Raw genomic sequence first — 13,871 nt, forward strand, 5'->3', positions numbered from 1 at the left:
CAGTCTTGGCCTTGAACTACCAATAATCTCCTAATGGGAGCACCCGATAAATAGGAGATCTGAGAAATAGAACAAGGTTACAAATTACAGGTTATGGTTTTGCTTTGCTTAGTGTATGAGGAAGAGTATTTTAAGGTCAGAAGGCATCTGTAGGACCGAAATAAAAAGGAATTGATTGGGAAGAAGGAAATAATATATGATCTGTTTCGTCTAATGAGATCTTCCCTGCAGAGTAAGCTGAGAACTGCATTTATGAATCATCTGTATTTGCTGCCCTACTGTTCGGGATTGGAGACTACACAAGCGACCGCTCCAGCAATCACGCTGGGGAAGGGAGCAAAGCTGCAGCAAGAAAGGAAAACGGCTTGCAAACAAGAAATGCCTCTTTGATAGAACATCCACAGCCTTTAAGGGAACTCTGAGGGAGTCCACGAATCACAGAATCACAGAATCTTCTAGGTTGGAAGGGACCTTAAAGATCATCTTGTCCAACCGTCAACCTAACTGACAAAAATAGACACCCACACAACAAACAAGGAGCAGACTCATCCCTTTCTCCAACGGTCCAAATCAAAGGGCCATCTCCCACTGACTTCTATGGCAATCTATACTGAGGCTTTTAACCAGTGCCACCAGATTCCAGGACTGATTCAGCCTAAAGCAGAGACACTAGATGTTTTTCTCAGCTTTGCTGTGTCACACATGGGCACACAGCCGTAAGTGTAGCTCAGTTGTAAGGAGAGGAATACGTGGTCACCTTCCATTTTAACATCGATGTGAAGAACTTTGGGGTCTGGTGACAAACCAAAGGCTGCCACTTTGACCCCCCCATCCTCCTAACAATGGCTTCACCAAGGTAGAAACACGCAGGGTGGGGATTTCTAGTTTCGCTCTTGCTGACATAAATCATAGAATCATAGAATCATAGAATGGTCCAGGCCGGAAGGGACCTCCAAGGGTCATCTAGTCCGACCTCCCCGCAGTCAGCAGGGACACCCCCAACTAGACCAGGTTGCCCAGGGCCTCGTCGAGCCTCTCCTTGAATATCTCCAGGGATGGGGCCTCAACCACCTCCCTGGGCAACCTGTTCCAGTGCTCCACCACCCTCCCAGTGAAGAACCCTCTCCTCATCTCCAGTCTAAATCTGTTCCCCTCCAGCTTGAAGCCATTGCCCCTCGTCCTGTCACTGCAGGCCTTTCTAAACAGGCTCTCCCTGGCCTTCCTGTAGGCCCCTTCAGGTACTGGAAGGCCGCTATTAGGTCTCCCCGGAGCCTCCTCTTCTCCAGGCTGAACAACCCCAGCTCCCTCAGCCTGTCCTTGTAGCAGAGGTGCTCCATCCCCCTGATCATCCTTGTGGCCCTCCTCTGGACCCTCTCCATCAGGTCCATGTCCTTCTTATATTGAGGGCTCCAGACCTGCACACAATACTCCAGGTGAGGTCTCACCAGAGCAGAGTAAAGTGGCAGAATCCCCTCTCTGGACCTGCTGGCAACGCATCTCTTGATGCAGCCCAGGATGGGATTGGCCTTCTGGGCTGGAAGTGCCCACTGCCTGCTCATGTCCAGCTTCTCCTCCACCAGCACCCCCAAGTCCCTTTCCTCAGGGCTGCTTTCCAATCCCTCACCCCCCAGTTTGTATTGGTGGCGAGGATTGTTCCGGCCCAGCAATCAAGGGCAGGTTTCTCAAGCTGCGAAGTGCATTAAGTTCATAGAGTTTTAACAAAGGGCTACCAAACCACAGAACCACCCCCCTCCATGAATCCCACTTCTTTCAGATGGCCTTTTAATTACGTTAAATGAAAGTTGGGGGCGCTTTGATGCCAATGGGCAAACATCTCTTGAAAAAGCTGCGAAAAGTACTCCCCGTAGCTATAGTTAATGCCCAGCACTGTATGCACACTGCTAGCCAATTTATTCCAGCCAGTTTAACAGCCATACCTTGCCTGACAGGCCCTGCAGAACAGCACCAGGAGCTGAGCAATGCGCAAATCATTAGAGGACTCTGAAAGTTGTTTGACACGCACTGCAGAGCTCTTTGTCATCCAGCCAATTAAGTGACCAAACAAGGCACTCTAAAATCCTCATTAATTTGCCCCTTTCTATATCAATGGAGGTTAGAGTCTTTCTTGTCATAGGCACAACAAGAACACAAATAAAGGCAGCATAATTCAATTTACGCTCCCTCTCAGAGCTGCAACTTTCTCCCGTTTAGCCTTCACAGAAGTTGGGACCAGCCATGCAAGCCGGAAAGAAGTGGGACAAACAGAATTAATCCACTTTAAATAATACTGGCTCAGTCCCAGGCGCACCTTTTATCTGCTGAGAGCTACTAGGTTAGTGAAGGAAAAAAAAAAGTCTCATCTACTCAGCTCTGAACTTAATGCCTTGAATCCTCTGAGGAAAGCTTTGCAGTTTTTTTTGCTTAGTACAGCAATTCAAACAGCCCACGGTGCAAGTGTGAAGCATTCAGAAAACTTCCAGGAGAACCAGGAGGACAACCCGGGCTGCAACCTGGATCTGCCCCTGTCTGCTACCTGGATCCTGCACTGGCTCTTCGGTGCAGGGAAATCCATTGGCCTCAGGATGCCCCAAAGAGAGCTCCAGCCCACGAATCGAGGGAAGCAAAGAGGTGAGCTCAGATTTTGCAATCAGATACACCTATGTGACAAAAACTCTACATGCCCAGACATGGTATGAACCTCTATTGAAGCTCCTGTTTCCAGCAACTAAATCTTACAGCAAAATTCTCTAATTTTTTTTTGCCCATGTTTAAGTTTTCCATGTTGATATGGTCCTGCTTAGTGCAATATCCGAGAACTGAGGCCTTTTTTTTCAATTTATTATCCCATCTCTGTTTCCAGAGGCCAAGAGAATTGTACCCATGGCATTTTAAGTTGGGGATCTGATACACAGTGAGCACGTGCCACTTGCTGAAGGGCATGGAAGAGATCTGTGACACCAAACCCAGTTTCATAGCCCCCAGAAGACAAACATTTTGTGTTGTCTACAACTATGGTGCTTCAGTTTCAGGAGAAACACGTTTGGAAAATGAACAAATATCAATCCTGAAAAAAATTACCTAAAATTCATACCCGCTTACGTCACACACCAGTCACCAAACAAAGCTATGCTAATCAAATGCGTCACCCCTTGTGACTCATTCTTCCACACGATGACTTTCCCATCCCTTTCCCAAAAATAGAATGCAAGAATAGTGCACTGCAGAAAGGTGGGCAGGAAAGATGTAGATCTCTGCTCTCCAGAAAGCCACACGTCAGGTCCAGGATCTCCTGAGCTAATGGAGCACCTCTCTGAGGCCACACTCTCCATCCATCTTGGGTATTTACCTTCATCAGCTCAGCCTAAATTGACTCATTAGCACAGATTACAGCCCACGTGGCAGTTCCTTAAGTTTCACCGTGATTGAAAAATCTCCCAGCAATTGTCCAGTCATTATATTAACATGTATTTATCATGCCACCCGTTGGGTTGGTTCTTGTTGGATTTTTGAGACAAAAAAAAGATCTTTTACCACACTTGCAGCTAAAGGAGCAGCATTTGTAACCTCTATCTCCAGTAAATAAAATCCCTGAGCTTTTAACTCAAATACCTAGCAAGATGAGATGATAATCTGATGATAATCCCAGTCTCATATTTTAGTAACTTGCAAAATTTCCAGATCTGTTTTACGTATTTATTTATATTCATTTATTTTGGATTCAAGAGGAATTTACACCCCAATCGCTACAGGGGCTGTCATGACTACTTAATTTTGCCAGCCCAAAGAAGACAGTAAGACTGCTTCTAGCAATTATTGTCTTCTCAAGTCACGCTCTTCCTCCCCAAAATCCACCTTTTCTCAATGGCGCTTTTGATGCACAATTGCTGGACGTTTCTCACACAAACTTTGTACCCTACTTTCCTTTTTCTAGGGTGTACAGGACTGCAGGCACACTGCCAGCCCCGTGAGCCATGGATGCTCTTCACAATAGTGGCATCAGCACAAGGAGATCATGTCAGCAAAGTTGAAAACTCTATTTCTCTGCCACCAGTGGCATATTTCCCAGTGACTTCACCAAGTTCCAGGATTTCACCATTTAACGTTTGGTGAAAAATTTCTGCTAAATTGCCTTAGCCAGCCCAGACATTTCACTGCCTGGTAAAGGATAAGTGGCCTGTAACAGGAATATTTGCAGTCACATTTAATTGTTATTACAAACTCTTCCTCACAAGATTTTTTGATGACTTTAGCTACATGATTTTCCAAATGGAAACATGCTGTATGAAAATATGTCCAGATACATTACTTCACCTCCATATAATACAAGGCAGAGCTGGAAAGGTTCAATTAGGCCATCTAATTCATTCTTCAAGCCCTCCATTATAGGACTGTCCTCTCCAATATATTTACCAGCTTTGTCCGTATTTATACTAAACAGCTCAGGCAATGGCCTTTCATCACTTTTTTGTTTATCAAAGAGGTAGACACATGATTAATGTTTAAACACAAAAGTAGCCTTTCTAAGTGAAAGGAAAGAAGTCCTTGAAATTAAGGGTAAGCTGAAGTTTGTGGGGCATATTCAGGCCTTATTCTGTGAATGCCAAGATTTCTGTAGATGATATTAAAATTACTATTCACTGTGTTTGAAAGAAGACAAAAAAGAGCAGGAGCGTGCGCCTGCTCTGTGGAGTGGTACCCAAGGTCCCCAAGAGGATTATGTAGTCTGTGGTCAAACCAGTCTCACCAGTGGTACCAGTAGACAAAACAGCTAGCTTGGGAGTGGGTGTTGCAACGTAAACGTTCCTAAATTCCTTCACGTGCTAGTTACTTTCTCTGGGATCTTAAGAGAATTCACACCAGACAAGGGATGTGTAACTCCGTAACTCATCTTTATCCATTGATATGGATATCTTTATCCATTGATATGGAAGGGAAAAGGTGACTTCTTCTCGTTACCACATCCAAAGGGAGGACAGACAGTCTACCAGCACAGAGGGGTACTGTTATATTTTTAATGTCCTAGAAAGCTAAAACACCTAATCCCACACGCTGAAAGAAACATGTGCTCACAAACTGAAGTCAATAACAAGATGAATTTCACAGGAAAATTCAGGTATAAACAGCCCCCTCCAGAAACATGGGGTTCATTTTTCCACCTCTGCATGTTATACATACACATATAAATAATGACCAACCACCCAGAAGTACAACATCCATGTTCATAAGCACAGGACAGAACTTAGAAGGTAAAACGTTCACATTTCCTAAAGGAGCATTAATTCACCCACAGTATACAAACAAGTTTATATAAAAGTCACTGGAGCAAATCCTATAAGGCAAGGTGACAGGATAAATAACGTAACCCAAGGCCTCACTGCTGAAAAGCCTGCAAGCAGGTCTTTCCAAAATGCTGGGCCTTGACTTTGCTCACATAAAACACAACGTAAGCCTAGAGAAGTCGGGACGTAGCTGTGTGAACTTTATGGGACACGATGTTCCTGATCTTATATTTAGTTTGCAGCACTCTCCTCCTCCCCCTACATTCCTCTGCGAGGACACTCTGCATTTCATTACCATCTTACCTCCTCCCTCATGCCGAGCGTTGCCATTTCAAACTGTTTCTAAATTTGCAAGTGTAATAGGGGAAGAAAGAAAACTAAGGAAATGCAGGTGGCAATTACATGAGTGACATGTCATCAGCAAAACCCAGCTGGTCTGGAGACGCCTCCGTGAGCAGGAGTTTTGCATTTTTTACTTATCCCACTTATTCCGATGGCCGGAGGAGTCTTGTCAGATTTCTCCGTGGATTTTTCCCCACTTTCTGGTTCAGAGGTTTTGCCCCAAATTCTTGTCAAGTCTGAGACCAACAGGGGGCAGGTGGGGGGAGATGAAGAAAGAAATTATTATCCTGTAACCTTAACCTTAGTACTTGCTGCCACAAATATAGCAATCATCAGATTATTCACAGAGACAAGACCCACTTCACAATCATTCAGTCAAACAACTGGACACGTGTATTAAAAACACAAGAAATACCTGGACATAGGCCCTGCAAGAGCGCTCCCTTTTCTGAAGCTGAGTCCATAAAGACAGCAGATTAAAGACGGAATAGAAAAAACAAGTTAGTGACAGAACAAAGGAAAAAAATTGAAGAAAATGCCTATGAAAAAAACCTCATTTCTCTCTTATATAGCTCCTGAAAACCAACCAAAACAGAGGAAGCATGCGAGTTAGGCAGCAGTGGAAGGCTGGAAGGACTGGCTCCAAAAATATGGGTTAGTCCTTTCTCGGTGAAGTAAAGCACAGACTGGCAACTTTGCAAGAGCAGCTGTTAGATGGTAGGAGACACTGAAGTCAAGTAGAGATGCTCAAGAGATGATGTTTTCCTTACAGCTTGGAGATCACACAGGATATTTCCACGTCAAACAAGGCTGGAAAGGATGGGGCTGATGGTTATTTACGTAAGAGGAGCACAGGCTCTGCAGTCAGATGGTGCTGATGGCACAGCGAGGTATAACCAAGCTTTGGATGAGCAGAACCAATTCCAGGGAGCAAGATGTATGCAGGATGGCATCCTGAACCCTGGTGGACCTGTGCAGAACCATCCTGATACACCTGCTCAGATCTCTGGCCCAAGCCCAAACCTAGAGTGCTCCAGCTTCGCTGCTGTGAGTTTTTTGCTTGAAGGTAGCTCAGCCCAGTGTTATCACACCTTGCCCTGAAGGAAGGAGTGTTGCCCAGGGCTTCTGAGGGCGTAAAGGGCACTGAAGAGGACGTAACAATGAAAAGGGAATCCGTCGTAATATTCCCAGTCGAGGCCATTTCCTCCCCTTTTTGGATTAAACTGCTTCTCCAATAGTGCATTTTCCAGTCCCCTCTTACCAAGTTGTGCTTTCCTTTGTAATTCCTGAGACTATATATATTCATAAATACATATATATATATATATATTCAGCTTTAGATGCTGAATAGCTTTTCCAAAAAAGAATCTCATCTATTCCATGGAGTCCACCTTTAGGACTGTACTTTGCTCTGGGCTTGCATGCCTCCCGCCTCCTCTCGTGACACTTCAGCGTGTCCCCAAAATTCAAACGGGCACTGATTTACCTCCCTGGGACTCCTGAGAGCCTCTGCCTCGCCTGCCTGCCTTCCTGCTGATGTGCCTGGGTTGGAAATGGCACATCAAGAAGAGATTTGGGGGGAACTCGGGCTCTCAGCTCACAGCAGCGCAATCCCATTAGCACAGCTCAGAGCCAAAAATTCGGCCCCCCCCCCCAAGAGTTTTCGAGGCTCTGAAATAAACAAAATACACCCAGGTATCATGCAATGCCTAATTTCCATTTCTAATTCACCAATTTGTAACAGTAGAAATCTTCCTCTGGGTAAACTTGGCCAGTAGGAAGACTTTGCAGAAACAAACGGAGATCAAAGGAAGCCTGGCTGAAAATTACAGAGCTATCCACTCGGGGGTCTTACCAGTCTGCAATAGAACAATTATTACCTTAATTAAGCCTGATCCAGTGGAAAGCATAAAGCTTTTAGTGACAGGAAAGTGGCTTCTGAAAGATGATGGCTGTTAAAAATTCTGATTGTGCCGGTTTATTTCAATCCATTGTACATCAGCTTGTAAAAAACTCAGTACAAAAACGGCACAGGTAATTACTTGCAGATCCCCTTAAAGTTTCCTTTAGTGATTAAAAAGAATATTTAATGGCTAGTGCTTACTTTATTTCTTCTTTCTGACTAAACAGCACTGATAAAAAAAAAACAACTCCTTGCAAATGACTTTTTTCCCTTTTTTTTTTGTTTTGACATACTCTTGATCAGCGAAGGGGAAAATGGAGCAGTAACCGCTGCCTTTTGTTTGCCCAATACTACTTCCAAAGTTGAATTCATGCATTCTCAAATGAACACAAGAGCAGTTGCTCTTCTAAAGAATTAAGTGGGGAATGAGAGCAAGTAAATTACCCAGCCTGTCATCTGGATCACTGACTCGCATCGCTGTTTTGCAGGACTCCACGCCGTCCAGAATTTTAATGCGGAGGCGCAATTGATTTGTATGAGCTGCTTGTGCAAAGCTGATAACGGGGCTGGGGGGGGGAAAAAAAGGGGGGTGGAAACCTGCAAAGGGGACCCCAGGATTGACAGCCCAACCGAGGAGCTCTGCCTTGCCCAGTCTTCCCCCTGCCTTGGGGGGAAGTGACAAAAGGACCCCCTGACACAACCCCGTTTCACGGAATCAAAACACATTATCGGGAGGTGGGATGCAAAAAAGATGGAAAATATGTGCTTGCAAAGCTGAAATGACAAAATGTTGGGTGTGGCTCGGCCGTATTCAAAAGAGCAAGCAGACTGCAACCATGAAACCCATTAGTATGTGACATTAATTGCTGGTTTTACCTGATATTGTCAGACATCACCATCATTTCAAACAAAGAACCATGGTATGATTATAACAAAGAATGTTATGCCGATGTAACAGTTAATACAATTATTACCTACGTTGTTATGATATAGCTGGAAGCAACACTAATTAAAAGCATCAAGATAACCTAATTCACAGCACATGCAAAGGACATGAGATGCAGGACCTCGATTCCCGTGGGGCTGTAATATTAAACAATCCAGAAGCTCTTTGCATTTATAACAGCGTAAGTCTACAATAATAACTTACAAGAAAAAAAGACAATTTGCTTCTACAAAAAGTACTTCTCTTCAGAAATCATGCAAGAAATTCCAGGCTTAGCTCTGATCATTTACTCCCTGTATAACCTCGGGACCAAGTTCTATTCTCACTTAGATGGATGCCAGGGCTGTCAGAGCCAGCTATGCAGCTGAGAATGAAATTCTGTGCCTTATTTTAACGAGGTGGCCAATATGACCATGTGCTCGTAGCCACAGGGTTCAGCTGTGGTTTGTTCTGATGACCAGGCCCAGAGAATTAACCATCTGAATCCTCCATCTGAATCCTAGATAAAGCCTTTAAAATGTGTTTACGTGAGACCGAGTGATGAAGAGGGCCTTGGGCCGAGAAAACTCTCAACTTAAAATTTATTCTTACAGACTTCACAGCCTGTATTTCCTCCCACAACTGGCAACTTCTAGCAGCTTTAGTATGTAGCAATTCCACTTAATTCTGGAAGTGACAAAAGGACTAATAATTCTTCTCAAACAGGGGGCACAGAAACCACACCATCACCATGCAGTAAGGTGCTTCTGGCTGAAGTCATGGATCATCACTAAAAAGGTCCTCTAACACTAAGCCATCCTGAAGACCTTAAATGTAAATACGATGGTATCTTCTGTGTCTTTGGTAAATGTATCTCCAGTGTAAATAAATGTTTCTCTCTGCTTTTATTTAGTTATATTAATGCATAAAAGTGTTCATTTGACCTTCACATCAGCATCTTGTAATGTTAAAAGATGAAAAAAAACCCAAAAAACTAGACTCTCTCTGTCTCTTGGGGCCTTTAAATATTTGTATTTTCTGGATCATATTACATGGCATTTCACAGACAGATTCAGCACTGGAAAAGCTGGGCAAAATTCTGGTCTCATTCATGGTGGCACATGTCCAAATTAATTGCCGTGGCATCACTTGAGTTATCCTCACACTGAGCTACGAGACCTGGAACCACAACGAAGCACCTGGAGTTCATACGTCTACACACCTAAGGGTATCCATTTCCCAGCACCAATCCTACACTTTGGCATTTACAACTGTTTTCATTTCTCAGCAGAATAAAATACACTGTAAACGAAAAAAACTGCCAGGTACTCCTGTCTACTGTGAAAGAATCACTACCCTAAAATGGCAGTCATTCGGAAACACGTTTCTGTGTTTGTGCTCTCTCCAGGGAGAGCCAAACCCTTCTTCAGCCTCCTCTCCCTTCCCCAGACCCTTTGTTTTTACCTTATTTAAGCTGCGTGCAGCGCTATCCTTCCCACCCGGAGTCAGGTTCCGGAGCTGCACGTCGAGCAGGTTGACCAGCTGGACCATGGCGGACACGGAGTAGGTGATGTCACCCGCGTACAAGTGGTTTTTTGTGTGCTCCGCGAGCTCCCGGGCAATGTTGGCAGCCATCTCCCCCGACTTCATCTGCAATCGAGAGAGCAAGAGGGAAAGGCTCTTACTATGATATGATGTTACTCCAGAAGAAGAGGAGAGAAGAGGAGGAGAAGAAAGGAGAGGAGGAGAAGAAAGGAGAGAAAGAGAAGAAGCTCCCAAGAAGGAATCATAGAATCATAGAATCATAGAATCATTGAGGTTGGAAGAGACCCTTGGGATCATCGAGTCCAACCATCTACCCTACTCTACAAAGTCCTCCCCTACACCATGTCCCTCAGTACCCCATCTAAACGGCCCTTAAACACATCCAGGGACGGTGACTCCACCCCCTCCCTGGGCAGCCTGTTCCAATGCCCGACCACTCTTTCTGTGAAAAATTCCTTCCTAATGTTCAATCTAAACCTTGGAAGGGACCACTATAGACGAGGGTCTTCACGTGCAGTGTTTGAGTATGGTTTAAAGGCAAGTGGGTTTTCCAGCTACAGTCCCCATGTGGGCTTCAACACAGCAATTTCTGACCTTCTCACAGGGCACAGCAGGAATTGAGGGGCAGCTGCTTCTTTGCACTGCAGCAGATGTAACCAAAGATCATAGAATCATCTAGCTTGGAAGGGACCTTCAAGATCATCTAGTCCAACCACCAACCTAACTCTGATTATAAAAAAGAAAAAAACACCAAAAGAAAACCATACAAAAGAACCCCCCCATCACTAAATCATGTCTCTAAGCACCATGTCAACCCATCTTTTGAACACCTCCAGGGATGGTGCCTCAACCACTTCCCTGGGCAGCCCATTCCAAGGCTTAATAACCCTTTCAGTGTCAAAATTTTTCCTAATCTCCAATATGAACCTCCCCTGGTGCAACATGAGGCCATTTCCACTGGTCCCATCGCCTGTGACTTGGGAGAAGAGACCGACCCCCCCTGGCTACACCCTCCTTTCAGGGAGTTGGAGAGAGCGAGAAGGTCTCCCCTCAGCCTCCTTTTTTCCAGGCTGAGCACCCCCAGATCCCTCTCCTCATAAGGCTTACTCTCCAGATGGCATGGCTTTCCATGGGCTTCAGTCAGCTTGTCCCATTGCCTTATCTATGCCACTTGGGAAAAAACAAACCATGTAGATAGTCTCTCATGTCAAAAAAGAGCAGTTTCTGATGCCAGAAGATTATCTGATAGGAAAGAGATTATTTTTGTTACAAGTCCTGCACAAAAAAGTTCCTTGTAAAAGGAACAAAAATAGATGACATAACTCAGATGAGTAAGAGAAAAAAGTTCACAATTACCGTCATGTGGATTTAATAATCAGGTGCTAATTTACCACTTACCATTTGCACCCAGGCGATGTGCTCCTTACCACACTAGCTACCTCTACATCTGCAGTAGTAGCTAGTTTACTCTCCGTAATGAGAGTAAAACTGAGAGTAAATTGCAAAGTTTACCTCTGTAATGAGGCTGGTGATTCTCAGCACATAAAAGCATAATAACTCAGGAGCAAAAGCTTAAAGTTTGAAGCAGAGGCCTGCTGGAAGGGGAAACCAAGTGGGCTGTTTGGCTGTATCTTCTATTAAAAGACTTTTATTGTCTAGTTAAGTCATAAAAGTCACGAATCACCAGCAGTGAAATTCCCTGTGTAATTATTTGGGAAGCTCTCTTTCCCCCTGGGGCTTTTCCTCCTTTCTTGCTCTGTTTTGTTTTCCCTACCTGGTGCCCTTTTCCTCTTCTCTGCCATGGAGATTGGGGCACAGGGCAGCTGGTCCCATCTCCTGCTTATGAGCAGCCCACTACAAAAATGCTATTGCAGGTCTTTTTTTTTGTTATAGACCACTCTGTGATCTGGAATGTGGATCTATGGGGAATATGCCAGGGTCAAGGAGAGATTACACAGGATGACATTTAAATGAAGGTCCCACTTCTCTGTTGGGCACCATGACCAACTCTGCTGAGTTCTTCATGTGAAACTTCCCATTGTCTTATCTTCCAACAGTTGGAAATCAGATTATTTCTATTGTTCCCTCAATTTCTGGTGCTCATTATAAAAGTGAGATTCTAGGGAAAGAGTCCAGGCTGAGCTTCTACCTCTCTGTAAATCAATTAGCTGCGTTATAAATTAATAACTTCCATCAGTTTGACAGCAACAGCCCATCTGATTTAATGAAATCTAACTGAAGATGCGCAACTTCAGAGAATTAAAGCATATGACGATATAGATAAGATAAATAAAGGAGATAATGTGTTGTTCTTCCCATTAGAGCAATGATAACATATATTCAAAACCTGAATTATTTCTTCTTTGTTACAAACCAGGCGAATGCCATAGAAACCTGATCCTATTCTTAGAGCCGCCTGCTCTCCTGAGCAGCTGAAGAAATCCACACATCAGCACAGAGGCTGAATTTTGACCTCTTTTGTTGGCACCCAGAACTTTAAAGAATGACTGCATCAAATCCCTTTACATAAAGAAATCAAATTTCAACATTTTCCTGCCGTTCACTGCCGGAGCTTGGCATGTATCATGACACCCAGTGTTTCTGTAAGCCTCGCAGAAACCTGTAGGAATGCAAAACTTTTTTTTTACGGATACGTTAGAAAAAACAACTTGCTACCCAAGATTTGAAGAGTACATTTTTCTCTTGGACCACGCACCTATCCAAACCAGCCTGCTCAGAGCAAACTGCTCAGCTGCTACAAAGGCAAACCCAAGAGTCCTCTTTTCCTGCAATGAGCCTCTGGTTATATCTGTCTGCAGGCTCTTCCTACCTGTCTGCAAAAGCCGTGCAGGGTGGTCGCTGACAAATCTGTTTCCTTGTATCTTGGGCTATCCTAAAAGCTGCAAATCAAAGGAATTCTAGTGCGACCAAATTAACACCCCGAAAGAGGCAGCAATGGAAGAAATGCCTAAGAAAAGGCACATTAAAGCTCAAAACATGTGAGCTTCCCGGACATAGAAGTATTTACCCAATCTCACAGAATCACAGAATCACAGAATCTCAGTGGTTGGAAGGGACCTCTGAGATCATCGAGTTCAACCACACAGAAAAAAAAAAACCAAGAAACAAAACAAAAGAAAACAAAACAAAACCCAAAAAACCCACAAAAAACCAAAAAACATCCCCATAAACCCCCAAAACCAAAAAAAAAACCCCAAAACCAAAAAACCACCACACACCACACCCACAACAAATACCACACCACACAACACCCACCAACCAAGCCCCATGCCAACAGCACCATATAATGGCATGGCTTTCCATGGGCTTCAGTCAGCTTGTCCCATTGCCTTATCTATGCCACTTGGGAAAAAACAAACCATGTAGATAGTCTCTCATGTCAAAAAAGAGCAGTTTCTGATGCCAGAAGATTATCTGATAGGAAAGAGATTATTTTTGTTACAAGTCCTGCACAAAAAAGTTCCTTGTAAAAGGAACAAAAATAGATGACATAACTCAGATGAGTAAGAGAAAAAAGTTCACAATTACCGTCATGTGGATTTAATAATCAGGTGCTAATTTACCACTTACCATTTGCACCCAGGCGATGTGCTCCTTACCACACTAGCTACCTCTACATCTGCAGTAGTAGCTAGTTTACTCTCCGTAATGAGAGTAAAACTGAGAGTAAATTGCAAAGTTTACCTCTGTAATGAGGCTGGTGATTCTCAGCACATAAAAGCATAATAACTCAGGAGCAAAAGCTTAAAGTTTGAAGCAGAGGCCTGCTGGAAGGGGAAACCAAGTAGGCTGTTTGGCTGTATCTTCTATTAAAAGACTTTTATTGTCTAGTTAAGTCATAAAAGTCACGAATCAC

General features: G+C 44.0%; 1 protein-coding gene across 14 annotated transcripts in view; it reads right to left on the reverse strand.

Moving 5' to 3' along the window:
• The window catches only part of ADGRL3 (adhesion G protein-coupled receptor L3), a 591,492-nt gene that overhangs the window by 90,849 nt on the left and 486,772 nt on the right, over positions 1–13,871 (reverse strand). For 12 of the 14 annotated variants that reach the window (XM_014943112.1, XM_014943111.1, XM_014943114.1 and 9 more), the window contains 2 exons: positions 9,914–10,099; positions 6,037–6,075 (listed from right to left, as the gene is read on the reverse strand). In XM_014943112.1, the coding sequence (XP_014798598.1) occupies positions 6,037–6,075; positions 9,914–10,099 (225 nt within the window). The remainder of the gene's footprint in view (positions 1–6,036; positions 6,076–9,913; positions 10,100–13,871) is intronic. The other 2 variants (XM_014943115.1, XM_014943120.1) reach the window with 1 other exon arrangement.

This window comes from Calidris pugnax, unplaced genomic scaffold, assembly GCF_001431845.1.
Source record: "Calidris pugnax isolate Ruff unplaced genomic scaffold, ASM143184v1 scaffold16, whole genome shotgun sequence".
Lineage (NCBI taxonomy): Eukaryota > Metazoa > Chordata > Aves > Charadriiformes > Scolopacidae > Calidris > Calidris pugnax.